The 14,343-nt window shown below is 42.6% G+C and overlaps 1 protein-coding gene across 1 annotated transcript in view; it reads right to left on the bottom strand.

Moving 5' to 3' along the window:
- Positions 1-417: 417 nt before the first annotated feature.
- bgnb (biglycan b) overlaps positions 418-14,343 on the bottom strand; it is a 38,892-nt gene continuing 24,966 nt past the window's right edge. The window contains exons 3-8 of the mRNA XM_084069826.1: positions 8,516-8,628; positions 5,747-5,960; positions 4,133-4,243; positions 3,242-3,335; positions 2,438-2,576; positions 418-960 (exon numbers count right to left, since the gene is read on the bottom strand). Of these exons, the coding sequence (XP_083925952.1) occupies positions 763-960; positions 2,438-2,576; positions 3,242-3,335; positions 4,133-4,243; positions 5,747-5,960; positions 8,516-8,628 (869 nt within the window). The 3' untranslated portion in view covers positions 418-762. The remainder of the gene's footprint in view (positions 961-2,437; positions 2,577-3,241; positions 3,336-4,132; positions 4,244-5,746; positions 5,961-8,515; positions 8,629-14,343) is intronic.

Below are 14,343 nucleotides of genomic sequence, written 5' to 3'. Positions count from 1 at the left end.
ACTACTGACGGCTCCGTTCCATTCTGGTCAAACAGAGTCAGGTTGCTGATATTGTGCATGTTGGCTCACTGGAAACACTCTGCTACACCAGTGGGTCTAACATGTGGGTCCAGGCAGGGACCCTCATGTTTCCTTAAGGGGGTTCCAAATGGCCCCTTACGGGTGTGTAACTCTGAGAGTTTACAAATGGAACCAAATGGACCCGTAAGGGTCCATTTGGTTCCATTTGTACACTCTCAGAGTTGCGGGGTCGTGGAAATTGAAAAACACTAAATGTAGGCTGCCCTAGCGTGTCTGAGATCTGGTCTAGAGGGGCGGGTTCAAAATCGCCGGAGAAAAAAATCTGCAAGATCCCATTGGTTCACCGATCTGTCCATCAGCCCCCATCCCGCCCCCATACCCCTCCTCCTCCCACAAATGTGCAGCATTGAGAGCCCTGACATCACAACATTTGGAGCGACGCCCACTGCACTCTGGTTGGTTGGGGAAATGAAACACTTCCTATTCCAGGAACGTCAACAGGCTGGTCCAGGCTCTTATTTTTGAGCAAAAATAAAAAATAAAAGCCTGGAGATCGAGGCTACACTAAATGGAACAGAGCCTTCATCAGTATCATTGGTAACACCTGTGAAGGAAGTAATATATAATATGGCTGCTGTGCATAGAGCCTAATTAGCTCCATCCTTATCTCCTCAACATCTGTTCTGCCGCACCACCTCCCACACATCTCTCCCTGTCTCTCTGCCTGCCTATTATATGCCTCTACTTCTTGTAGTTTCCAAACTGGATGGCCAGCCGGTCGCTGACGCAGCGGAAGGCGGCGGGCTGAACCTCCCAGTATTTGACCGGGTTGGAGAAGAGGCTGATGCCGTTGTAGAACGTCCTCTTCATCCCGAAGCCCCGGGGACAGAAGTCGTCCACGCCCACCTGACTGATGCTGTTGGCATGGAGGTACACCACCTATAGGGGACGGGAGGGGTGTAGCAGAACGTGAGTGAGGGGGGGGGGGGGGGGGGGGGTAATTATTTACATTCATTTTCTTTTTCTTTTTTTTATGTTTTTTGGGGGGTTTTATGACCTCAATTAGACCCAAAAAACATTTTGAACATTCAGTGGATTTTCTGTGGTCTGGGGTTTTCTGAATAATTAGGCTGAAAAGTAATCTGTGATTGGCCCCTCGACTTTGATGTCACAGTCGATTAAGAGGTGATGATTGACAGTTAAAAAATCCCTCAACAGCGACACCCACAGGCAAAGATTTTTTTTTTCATTGCAGTTGAAAAGGCTTTAGAAATCAGAGAGAAAGAATCCTGTCATGGATCACTGGAGTGGATTTTTCAGTTAAAACTTTTAAAACCTTTAAAGTGTTAAATAACTCTTTATTCTGATAGTAATCATTGCTGTTGAGTGTTTGTTCAGTAACAGGAGTCCCCCTGTCTCTCCAGCTCTTTATTAAACAGAAACGTTTCAGTTCAGGATACCAATTTTATCCAATCAGGAGATACAGGATGCAGGATAAACAAGTGAATTTGGAAGTGATCAGAATCAGAATCAGAATCAGAATCAGGTTTATTGTCACATCACAGGTTTACAAGGTAAAAAAGTGGGTGAAATTCGTTTTTGTACAACACTCCCATCGCAACGTTAAATTCCGTAGAAAGAAGATTGGGGAGAGAGAAGAAGAGGGGTAGGGGGTTAAGTGATGTGACACAAAGAAATGGAACTGGAACTGGAACACTATCAAATTGAAACTGATGAGTGCCTCTCGCCCTCTCCTGATTGGCAGAAATTGGCAACCCACCTGAAAATGTATTTTCTGTTTATTAAAGAGCTGTAGAGATGGGGAGACCCCTGTTATTGATCTATAGCATTGAACATTTTCGTTCTATATCCAAAATTTCACTTAATACCATCTTTAAAATCTCAGCCAATCATGTACAGCAGGGGTCTTCAACGTTTTCATGCCAAGGACCCCCTAGTTGAGAGAGCAGGGACCCCCTCTATATTGTATAAAATTGTGTTTCAGATTAGACTTTTTTTGTTTACTACTTGGTCTGCTCTTTTTTCCCTCTACAACTATACCCCTTAGGCTCTTTGCCAAAAATAGTCAATCTACAAGCTCACAACGCCTCGCAGCGCGAGGCGTTGTGAGCTTGTAGATCTGCTATTTTTGGCTAAAGTTCCCCTCAGAAAAGGGATGCTAGGGTTCAAGTGGTTAAGGTAAAAAACAAAATTATATCACACAAAGATTTGGCGGACCCCCTGTAGTGACTCTGAGGACCCCCTAGGGGTCCCGGACCCCCTGTTGAAGACCCCTAATGTACAGTATAGTGTATAACACTATAAACAACACATACTCTATAAACATGCGTTTTTTCCCCCAACATTATACAAACGCATTGGTGCGAATTAATATCAAAGCACATTGAAAGCTCACTTGTAAGTATTTCATATCTGGCAAGCCTTTGGGGACGCGAGTGAGACGGTTGTTGTCCAGGTGCAGCTCTCTCAGTCTGGGCAGGTAGTCCAGGCTGCCGTTCTCTATGTGACGGATGTGGTTGAAGCCCAGACCCAACCTGGCAGCCAGACACAAAACATGAGAAAATATGACTCATTATGGAAACAGAAAGAGGGTATTTCTACTACTTTTTAGAGCCAAACCGATACATCGTTCGGGCTGATTTATCAGTCATCATTTAAAAAAAACTGTATTTTCCGAAAATGTTCAAAATAGCTGATCTACAAGCTCGCAACTTTGTTGCAACGTGACACGTTGTGAGCTTGCAGATAGTCTATTTTTGAAGGTTTTTGAATAGGGCATACTTATGCATATCGGGCATACTTATTATAGATTGAGTAAAAAGTTATTTGTGTTTATTGTATTTTTATTTTATTTTTTTATGTAAAAGTGAAATGCTCTCAAATAGAAACTTTAATCAAATCAAGTTGTTCAAAATGATTACATGTAGTACTTTTCCCCAAAATATTGCTCAAAACATCAGTAATCGGTGGTCTAGGACTCATCAATCCGACCCAAAACTCTGGCATAGCCTAGAAGAGTACTGCTGTTATTTGGTGGCACTGAGTTGTAGTTCTTAGCATAACCCTTAGGTGTCACTGTAGGCTGGAAATATACATGGCAATTCTCTCCAGGAATGCAATTAAAGGGCCAGGCTGAGGCTGGGTGGGAGGAGCGTTTGAATGCAGTTGTGCGTGGTGCAGGTTTGAGATGTGGAATTACCTGTACAGGTGTTTGTAACGACTCAAATCCTCCAGTTCCACAGCCTGAATCTGGTTGTGGTCCAAATGGAGTTCATGGAGACTGTCTGGGAGGTCTAGAAGAGAGAGAGAGACACCAGAACTAGACTGTAAGGCTCCGAGGAGAACAAGGTTACAATCCTGACCCAAATCCATTGTCTCTCTCTCTCTCTCACCTGCTTATTACACAAGCTGTTTTTCCTGTTTAATCAGCTGTAAATAAATGGCATCTAATGGACTGCTTCAAAATGGTATCGAAGCTCACTCTGTAATTAACAACTTGCTCTCTAATTAGACGCCATCGCAGATGATAATGTGAAGGCTCCGCTCCACATGTGTTTGCGGTGGAAAAAGTACTCACATTTCTTGTAAAAGTATCAATACTGCAATGTAGAAATACTAGTAAAAAAGTCCAGCATTCAAAATTGACTCGAGTAAAAGTACAACAGTATTGCTATCAAAATGTACTTAAAGTACCAAAAGTAGAAAGTAGTCGTTATGCAGAATGTCCCATTTCACAGGTTTTCAAATGTAAAAAAATGTATAAAAGATCTTTTTGAAAATAGCAGATCTACAAGCTCACAATGCGTCGCACCGCGATGCATTGTGAGCTTGTAGATCGGCTATTTTCAAATGGCCAAAATGTACAGTATATAGGTCTGAAGTGGGTAATGTATGTTTTGTAATAATAATCAAAATCTACAAAGTAACTAAAGTTTTCAAATAATTGTAGTGGAGTAAAAGCACAATATTTGCCTCTGAGATGTAGTGGAGTAGAAGTAAAAGTATTGGAAATTGGAAATACTCAAATACCTCAAAATTGTACTCAAGTACAGTATGTACTTAGTTACTTTCCACCACTGTTCATAGTTACCTTTGGGTACGCCAGTCAGCTTGGCCTCAGATATGCGTAGGTAGTTGAGTTTCAGTCCCTTGAAGGCCCCAGGCTCAAAACCACTGTTCGTGATGGGATTTCCTCCCATCTCTGGAAGAGAATAAAGGATTCATTTTAATTTGAGACTTTGCCTACTCTATTTTATGTTTTTTTTTTTCTGTATTAGTTTAGTTTGTTTTGGAGAATTGTGTATTTATGTTCTGTGGCAAAGAAAATATTTTCCTGGCTCCAGTAATGACCAGATTTCCTCTCAGGGATGAATATAGTTTTATCTGATGTTATCTGATCTGATCTTATCTTATATTTCAAATTGTACCCTGCAGTACAATACCCTTTCCAGCAGTCTGCCCCTTTGGCCTGAAATGAGCTTCAAAGAACGATGAAATTGCAAAAACTAAACCATTTTCAAGCTATGAAAGCCAAGGTGGAAAATGACATGAAGGTCTATAAATGTTTTTGACCCATAAGTGGTAATATTGTTAGAAATAATCTAGCCCTGACTTCAATGAGGCATTTCTTTATATAACTATTAGAGGCCCAATCTGTATTTATTCAATGTATAATGTTATATTTACAGTAGGCCTATGTGTATTTTGTGCTGCTTTTCTTTGCCAGGACTCTTGCAAATGATGAGTTTATTATGTCAGCACTAACTATTAACTTTCCTCATCTACCCCGGATTTGAACCCCGGTTTCCTGCACAAGTGCTGACATTTTTTACCATTGAGCTAATAGAGCCTGCATGCCTGCTTGCTCAGGGGATAAAGTGAATCTTGACCATCAGGTCAACATTCGTGTCAGATCCTGTGTCCTTTGACACAATCTAAATGTCTCAATAGAAGAGCAGGGAGACCAAATACAACCACCCCAATTGTATAAGTTATATTTTATCAACATACTCTACCATACAGATTGGACAAAATGACATTGTATTCATTAAAACAAGTTACATAGTGAGGCTTTGACCTAAATGAGACTAACTGGGATAAATAGAGGGAAATAGAATACAAATTTAAATGGCAGCCATTTTAATGTATACAGAAATCACCCACAGTTTGATACAGTAACAAAAGCTAGAGCACTGGTTCTCAAAGTGGGGTCCGGGGACCCCACTGGGGTCCTTGAGGGAGTTCCAGGGGGTCCCCAGCTAAATGATAGATTAGGCACCAAATGGACCCTTATGGGTCTGTAACTCTGAGAGTGTACAAATGGAACCAAGTGGACCCTAACGGGTCCATTTGGTTCCATTTGTACACTCTCAGAGTTAAATTGACATAGATTTTACAATATAAATTGTGGTCCAAGTGATAGAAATGCCATTAAATGGGGGTCTGTAGCCCTAATGCATGTCAAACTGGGGGTCCTTGAAATTAAAATGGTTGAAAATCACTGCTAGAGCCGTAAAAAAACTTCTCTTATGGGGGTCCCTGGCATATATTTTGAAATGGGGGTCCGCGGGCTAATAAGTGTCAATTTGGGGGTCCTTGACATGAAAAAGTTTGAGAACCACTGAGCTAGAGTACAACAAAACAAAACAACAACAAAAAAGACAATAACCAGAAGTTTTCTCGAGTCGCCAATATTTTTGCTCACCTATGCAGTTCATGCTACCCAGTGCAGAGAAGGTTCCGGCGGCCACCTTCTTGATGTTGTTCTCGTGGATCCTCAGCTCCACCAGAGAGGGGGGCAGGTTCTTGGGGATGCTGGTCAGGTGGTTCCTGGAGAAGTAGAACTTCTGGACGTGCTTCATCGCGCTGAAGGCTCTGGGGTGGACTTTGGAGATCTTGTTGTTCACCAGTGACAGGGCCTATAACAGGGAAACGGGGGAAGTGATGTTCAAACGTGTGTTTATGCATATGTGTTTTTGTCAATAATGATGTTGGGGGGGGGGGGGGGTAGGAAAAACCCCACAGAGACAGGATGGAGACATAGGATGACAGAGCCTACCCCCACTTTACTGGATCAGTATGGAAAAAATCAATTAAGTGCAGTAAAAAAGAAGAAAGAAAATCTGAAAGAATGTGCATGCACAGCCAACGAGAGCTGTGTGTGTGTGTGTGTGTGTGTGTGTGTGTGTGTGTGTGTGTGTGTGTGTGTGTGTGTGTGTGTGTGTGTGTGTGTGTGTGTGTGTGTGTATGTGTGCGTGTGCGTGTGCGTGCGCGTGTGCGTGTGCGTGTGTCCGTGTGCGCGTGCGCGCGTGCGTGCGTGCGTGTGTGTGCGTGCGTGCTCTCTTTTTCACTCTTTTTATCTCTCTCTCTCTCTTTCTCTCTCAGCTCACTCTCTTTCTCTCCGTCTCTCCCATACCCTCTCTCCCTTTCTCCCTCTCTCTCTCCCTCACACGATCTCCCTCTCTCTCTCTCTCTCTCTCTCTCTCTCTCTCTCTCTCTCTCTCTCTCTCTCTCTCTCTCTAGAGCAGATACAGTAAGTCAGTGGTTCTCAAACATTTTCATGTCAAGGACCCCCAAATTGTCACTTATTAGCCCGCGGACCACCATTTGAAAAAGATATGCCAGGGACCCCCATAAGAGAGGATTCTTACGGCTCTAGCAGTGATTCTCAATCATTGTAATTTAAGGACCCCCCCAGTTTGACAGTTTGGTATCCCCTCAAGTACCCCTGGGGGTCCCCGGACCCCACTTTGAGAACCAATGCAGTAAGTGCCGACAGACAGCAGGCAGACCCGTCACTCAGTGGTCATTAGTCTCCACCTGCCGTGCTGACAGGCGGAGGAGACAGACGGTAGGTGGAGGTAAAACGGCTCTAATAGAGATGCTATTGTACAACGTCAACGTTTCCCCCTCGCCAGCCTCAATATTTCTCTTGGTCAGTGTTCTTGAATGCAGGTCAGCAGTGAGCAAAGCCTTTTCCGGTAAGAGCAGAGGAGAGAGAGGATGTGGGATTGACTTATTCCCTTTTTTTTTTGGCTCCAGGCACACAGACCTTAATACAATTAAAGCCCTCAGAGAGAAGGGTGGCAGAAAGAGAGGGAGAGGGAGAGAAATAAATTAAATAGGGCAGAAAGAGGAGAGTTCTCGAGCCGTCGGGAAATAGGCGTAATGATGTTTGACTCTGGCTGCAGGGCCAACACAAGCAGGGCTGAGCTGTTTATGTGGCATGTCCACCATAGCTATTAGCTACTGAGTCTGTGCTCGGTGTTAACCACTTTGAACCCATGGCGTCCCTATTTCGGGCCATGCCATTATAAAGTGAAGGTTATCAAAAATAGCGAAAATAGACAATCTATAAGCTCTCAGCGCGTTGCATTGCGAAGTTCGTAGATATAGGCTATTTTCACTATTCCTTCACCTGTGAAGTATATAATTTAATATATAGTATATTCTATCCAAAAAAAAAAAATATAAAATTACTTAATGGGTGGCCCGGCGGAAACATACACTGATGTCAGACATAAACAGAAACCGTTCCCTAACAACGCAGATTTGCACATGTGACGGCCGGGCCTCTGGTCGGTTGGTGGACCGCAGACGTCACAAACGTAACATGCACTGATGTCACGGTCGGTCGGTGGACGACAGCATACACTGATGTCAGACACAAATAGAAACAGTTGCCTGACAACGCAGGCCGTTGTTGAGGCACACCTACGACGTACACAGTAGGTGTGAGGGCTGCATAGCGGCCCGAACTCTAGATGTGAGGGCCGTGCGGCGTGTAGCCCAGTGCTGATTTCGTCGACTAAAACTATGACGAAAAATGTTTGTCGACTACCTTTTTTCACTGACTAAAACTAAATAAAAACTAAGCTATGATGACTAAAACTAAGACTAAGACTAAATATATTTCAATTTCGTCAACAAATAAAAACGAAATAAAAGACTAAATGTTAGACAGGGAGAAGAGATCCAGTAGACAAGACAAGTAATTTTATGCTTGGTTGCGCTCGGGTGTTGCGCTCTGAAAATAGCAGATCTACAAGCTCACAACGCTTTGCGCTGCGACGCGTTGTGAGCTTGTAGATCGGCTATTTTCAGCATTGCAACCAAGTGTAAAATCAGCCATTACGACGGCATTAAGGTACCGCCAAAATACATTTTAGTCGACTAAATCAACTGTAGATTTAGTCGACTATAATCTTATGATATTTAGTCGACTAAAACTAGACAAAAATTTAAACATTTCAGATGACTAAAATATGACTAAAACTAAATGGAATTTTATTCAAAAGACTGTCACTAAAACTAAATCAAAATTTGCTGTCAAAATCAACACTGTAGCCCAAACCTCTAGTATATATTTGTCTTACAATGAAGTATATGGTAGATATGTGGTTAAAACCTGGTGTATACTTCTTCATACAACGACGTATAAATTAGGCTTTAGCAGAGGAGAGAGATGTCTTACGTATAGGTTAGTAAGGCCCTTGAAGTCGTGCTCTTTGATCTCGGTGATGCGGTTGTTCTGCAGGTCCAGGAACTTGGTGTCGGCAGGGATGTTGTTGGGGACCTCAGTCAGACCTGGAAACCAAATGAAAATGACAATAAAAATGTATACAATGTATCCAGCAATTTCCCATGGGTGGAAAGAACTAAAATAGTCGAGGCAGACCTTCACACTTATAAAAGAAATACATGGCAATCTCATAAAAAAAATGTGACTTTACAAACTACTTACACTAATGACAGTGACAATGACAATATGATCTGAGTGCAGTTACATTACATTAGTCATTTAGCAGACGCTTTTATCAAAAGCGACTTACAATAAGTGCATTCAACATAGGTAGGGAATCACCAGAAGTCTTAAGTGCATTTCCTGCAAAAACAAGAAACCAAGAGTATACCTAGCGCTAAGGTAAAAGTGCAATATATCAGCTACCTACTTTCTTAAACAGGTGAGACAAAATAGCAAAATCAAATGAGCACAAGCTAAAACAAATACGTGTATCGACTAAGCAAGATCCAATAAAACGATACAACAATAAAACAAGAGTTCGTACAACTAGTTAACAACAAGTAGGCCAGGCAAAGAGGAAGGGTAGTGTTTCCTGAAGAGGTGGGTTTTCAGCCTGTGGCGAAAGATGGGCAGTGACTCAGCTGTCCTGACATCAGTGGGAAGTTCATTCCACCACTGTGGGGCCAGAACAGAACAAAGTCGTGACCGTGTCGATCGACCAGAAGGACCCTTGAGTGACGAGGCAATCAGTCGCCCCGAGGTGGCAGACCGAAGTGGTCGGGCAGGGGTGTAAGCATCGACCATAGCCCGGAGGTTGATAGTTATGTTTTTGTACTGTATGTCTTGAGGATGTGGGCAATCTGTGATCAACCCTCATTATTCCATCCACTAGACTTTCTTTGCCACGTTGGCAAATCATTGTTGTATTTGATCATTTGGTGTTTTGCTTTGTTTGTTCCTTAGTTTCGGTGTTTGGTTTTATATATAGGGGGTGGGGGGGGGGGGGCATTTTTAAGCCTTTATTGACAGCAATAGTGGAGAGAGTAGGGAATGACATTCATCAAATGGTCCAGCCGGCATGGAATCAAACCAGGGACTGGCAGATCAAGGGGTTTTGGTGGAATGCGCACTGACCACTTTGCTATCGGGTGACCCCGCAGTTCCTTGGTTTTAGTTTTGTGTGTGTTTGGAGGGGGGGGGGGGGGGGTTAGGAATGCGGGGAATGAGCTATTTGTGTGTTTGTATACTCTGTGTCGTTTTGATGTTTGTGTTGTTTTCTTCTATTTACAGTAAATGCTGTCATATTTCATTGTGAATGGACATCATAACGACCGTGGTATTCAGGGTCAGTGGGACTGTTACTGTGCTGTCAGGATCATCTTAGTCATTCCTTGACCGGGGAAAACAAACATCTGTGTATTCTTAACCCTCCATCAGAACCAGGGATTAAAACCAATCACACGTTGCCACACGCAACGTTGAAACAAGCACCCTCAGCCTCCCTGCTTTGTTGTTTTAAATAGAAAACGCCAAAGACACGACCATGGAGGTCCAATACACCAACCTGTGTATGGGGTAATACTGATGAGTCATAGACATGCATGGGCACACACACACACACACACACACACACACACACACGCACACACGCACACGCACACTCACACGCATGTAATTGCCTCACACAACAGATGGGGACACCAGATGTTTCCCCAGACGGTTTGGATTTGACTGAAGTCCCAAAAACGATGTCCCTTAAACGCCATTAACAGAATCACACATCAAACAGAATGCGGGCATAGGAGGAACCCTGACACCATGACACACGTGGGACCAACAGAGCTATAAACAGTGTTACACCATCTGTGTGTGCATGTGTGTTAATGTATAGGTGGTGAAGTCACTATTCCCATGCAACCATTTAGGCTTTAACATCTAACACTAAACACACAATAAAACACATCTGGGGGTTAACACATCACCGATGACATCAATGCTATGGACTACGTATGCATGGGAAAATCAAGAGGGGTTTATACTAAATGCAATTAACCACTTGAACCCTGGCGTCCTTATTCTGGGGGCGAACATATGGCGAAAACAGAGAGTGGAGAGTTTTCTGTCAATATGAACGTCAGATATCAACAAAAAAAAGAACATTTTGAGCGATTAAAGTAGAGGCCGCTTTTCCGCAGGTTCGTGGCTTTACTTTTTGTACTGATATCCTCATTGGGGAATCTTAGATCGCTTCATATAAGAACCGTGTTCCAAAAATAAACACACCACCCTGGCGATTTTACTCATATGGATATGATGCATCAACTGAAGGTGTAAATGTACACAAAGGCTCTGATGTGCCAGTGGGATTGCTTTAAGCGTGCTGTACACCTGCCTCAAGCCCCGTTCGTTCCGGGGACGTGTCTGGAAAAATGAAACCAGCAGCGCACTCACTGGACCAAAAAAAAACACTGATCATTAACAAGACCACATCATAGAGCTGTGTGTAAAGATGTGGCCAGGAAACAGACTAGGCCTGGTATAAAGTGAACCCCCATCATGGGGCAGGGCAGGGCCTATCCCCGTGGAGACCACCACAACCATGATTCAACCCTAGCCTGGCCTGCCAGCTAGTCGCCCCATGGCATGGGATCCACGTCTCTGCCACCGACCGACCACTGTCTGACTCAAAAAGGATTCCAGCCAGAGCTGTCTGTCTATCTGAGAGTTATGTTTAGATGTATGACTCTGCTTTCACTGACCCACACCCTTCCATCCTCCATGTCATCAGGCAGGATCAAACCCTTCAGCACCTCTCCCTGATGTTATAGGGCTCAAATCGCCCTTTGACTCAGTTCCGATGTCCCTGGTGGTGCTGTGGCACAGGGACCTAATGGAGACTTATAGTCAGACGTGGCCAGTATAGCCTTCATCAGACATCAAAGATGTCATCTTTGAAATGACGTCGTAAAAATGGCCTGCATTTTTTCTTCCACGAGGTGAGAGATCTTAAGGCTCAATCCCCATCAGGACTCAAATGGACTTCGATTCAGTTCTGTCTTACAATTGGGTAACCACATGAACCCTTGAGCATTGGTTCTCAAAGTGGGGTCCGGGGACCCCCAGGGGTACTTGAGGGGGTTCCAGGGGGTCCCCAGCTAAATGATAGATTAGGCACCAAATGGACCCTTATGGGTCTGTAACTCTGAGAGTGTACAAATGGAACCAAATGGACCCGTTAGGGTCCATTTGGTTCCATTTGTACACTCTCAGAGTTAAGTTAACATTGATTTTACAAGATGAATTGGGGTCCCAGAGATAGAAATGCCATTAAATGGGGGTCCGTAGCCCTAATGCATGTCAAACTGGGGGTCCTTAAAATGGATCTTTTCAAATGGGGGTCCACGGGCTAATAAGTGTCAATTTGGGGGTCCTTGACATGAAAAAGTTTGAGAACCCCTGCCCTAGTGTCCCTATTCTTGGGGGGTAACGTTTTGGTGTAAAGGAAAAAAGGAGGCGGCCCAGTACAGACCCCTGGGGGACTCTGGTCAACGAAGGTAGTCTTACCTTACAGAAATGCAAAACACTAATACCGCTTCGACAAGGAGGAGGGTTATTCACAACACGTTGCTATAGTGACCTGGAGGTAAATATGTTTTTCATCTGAGGTGAGAAATATTTGCATTCCACACCTGTAGCCTTTAATATGCAAGAAACAAACCCTCACATTAAGTGCGCCTGCATCACACTTAAAACACCCACAGGCTTTGACCAAAGCTTTCACCAAATGCCCGCCAGAGAATCGAATCCTGTCTGAACCCAAACACAGTGGTGGAAAGTAACTAAGTACATTTACTTAAGTACTGTACTTAAGTACAATTTTGAGGTATTTGTACTTTACTTGAGTATTTCCAATTTCCAATACTTTTACCTCTACTCCACTACATCTCATAGGCAAATATTGTACTTTTACTCCACTACAATTATTTGAAAACTTTAGTTACTAGTTACTTTTCAGATATCAATTATGATATTCTGAAACATACATTAACCACTTTAGCCCTATTTTATACATAGGCTATTTGAAAATAGCAGATCTACAAGCTCACAACGCGTCGCGATGCGACGCGTTGTGAGCTTGTAGATCTGCTATTTTCAAACATTTTAGTACTTTTACTTTTGGTACTTCAAGTACATTTTGATGCCAATACTTTGGTACTTTTACTCAAGTACATTTTTAATTCCGGACTTTTACTTGTAACAAAGTACTTCTACATTGCAGTATTGATACTTTTACTTAAGTAAAACATTAGAGTACTTTTTCCACCACTGCCCAAACACCCCCCTCTTCCCTTCCCTTCTGCTTCTCCGTAAACCCCAAAACCACGACGATTCACTCATGTCTGCCCCCAAATCCGTGTACTTACCGCCAGCTGACAAAACTAGCACCCCCTAAAACCCCACCGGTGGCCCCTAACTACTGTTCAACACAAAAGTACTCGACATCATGCCGGGGATGGATGCACACACACACTTGACTGAAGTAAGACAGACGCCACAGCCAGAATACATCTGTTCTAAATAAGCACTGACATCTAGCAAATTATATGCTTCCACATTTACCCACCATGGAAGTCTGGGACAGGAAATATAGACGCATAGAAGCAGCTTGTAAAATGATGATTCAACAAAACTACAGTTTTATGTCTAAAAACACAGACGGCTTATTAGCCACTTAAGTCACATTTTATGTACTTTCAGAAATCTCTGAGAACTTCAGAAAACAGTTAGCTATAATGACGTTCCTATAACAGGGACGCCTGGTTGAAAGTAGTCTGAGTTATAGTGAATATAATGTCAGGAATCCTTGTTCCCATGAACACCATTGAATGGTGTATAACCCTACAAACAAAGACTCATTATATACTGTACGAACTGTACGTTTACCTGTAGATGCAAGTGATGCGTTATGCAATTAAACAGTGTGATGGATGCGATAAATTAAGATAAGCCCAACCAGTGGTGGAAAAAGTACTCACATGTTCTACTTAAGTAGAAATATCAATGCTGAAATAGAAATATTTCAGCATTGAATATAAAAATATATAGAAATACTCTGTTACAAGTAAAAGGCCCGTGTTCAAAATGAGTAAAAGTACAAAAGTATTGGCATCAAAATATGCTTTAAGTACCAAATGCAAAAGTAATAAAATGTTTGAAAATTGCAGATCTACAAATCAGTTTTTCAAATAGCCTATGTAGAAAATAGGGCTAAAGTTTTTTAATATAATAATTTATATCTGCAAAGTAACTAGTAACTAAAGTTTTAAAATAATTGTAGTGGAGTAAAAGCACAATATTTGCCTCTGAGATGTAGTGGAGTAGAAGAAACAGTATTGAAAACTGGAAATACTCCATTAAAGTAAAAGTACCTCAAAATTGTACTTAAGTGCAGTACTTGAGTAAATGTACTTAGTTACTTTACACTGCTGAGCCCAACACTATGAAGAACATTCACATATTAAGTTAATGAGCGGTGTCTTAGGCTTTGTTGATACACATACTGTCAAGAAAGAGCTCTGTAATTTAACCAAAAACTGCAGTTTTTAGAGTCTTGACTTTGTGTGATCCTACGCACGAGAGCACACATCTGTGTACGTGCACGGATGGCCACGCCTGTGTAAGATGCATGTTTTAACCCATTGAGTCCTGAAGCCGATTCTACATGTCTCCTAAATCTCAACAGTTTTCTGAAAAACGTATGTTTCTATATCAGTGGT

Source organism: Gymnoscopelus microlampas, assembly GCF_963454915.1.
Source record: "Gymnoscopelus microlampas genome assembly, chromosome: 10".
Taxonomy (NCBI): domain Eukaryota; kingdom Metazoa; phylum Chordata; class Actinopteri; order Myctophiformes; family Myctophidae; genus Gymnoscopelus; species Gymnoscopelus microlampas.
Note: the sequence above shows the minus strand (reverse complement) of the source record. Positions and strands in the feature narration are given on the sequence as shown.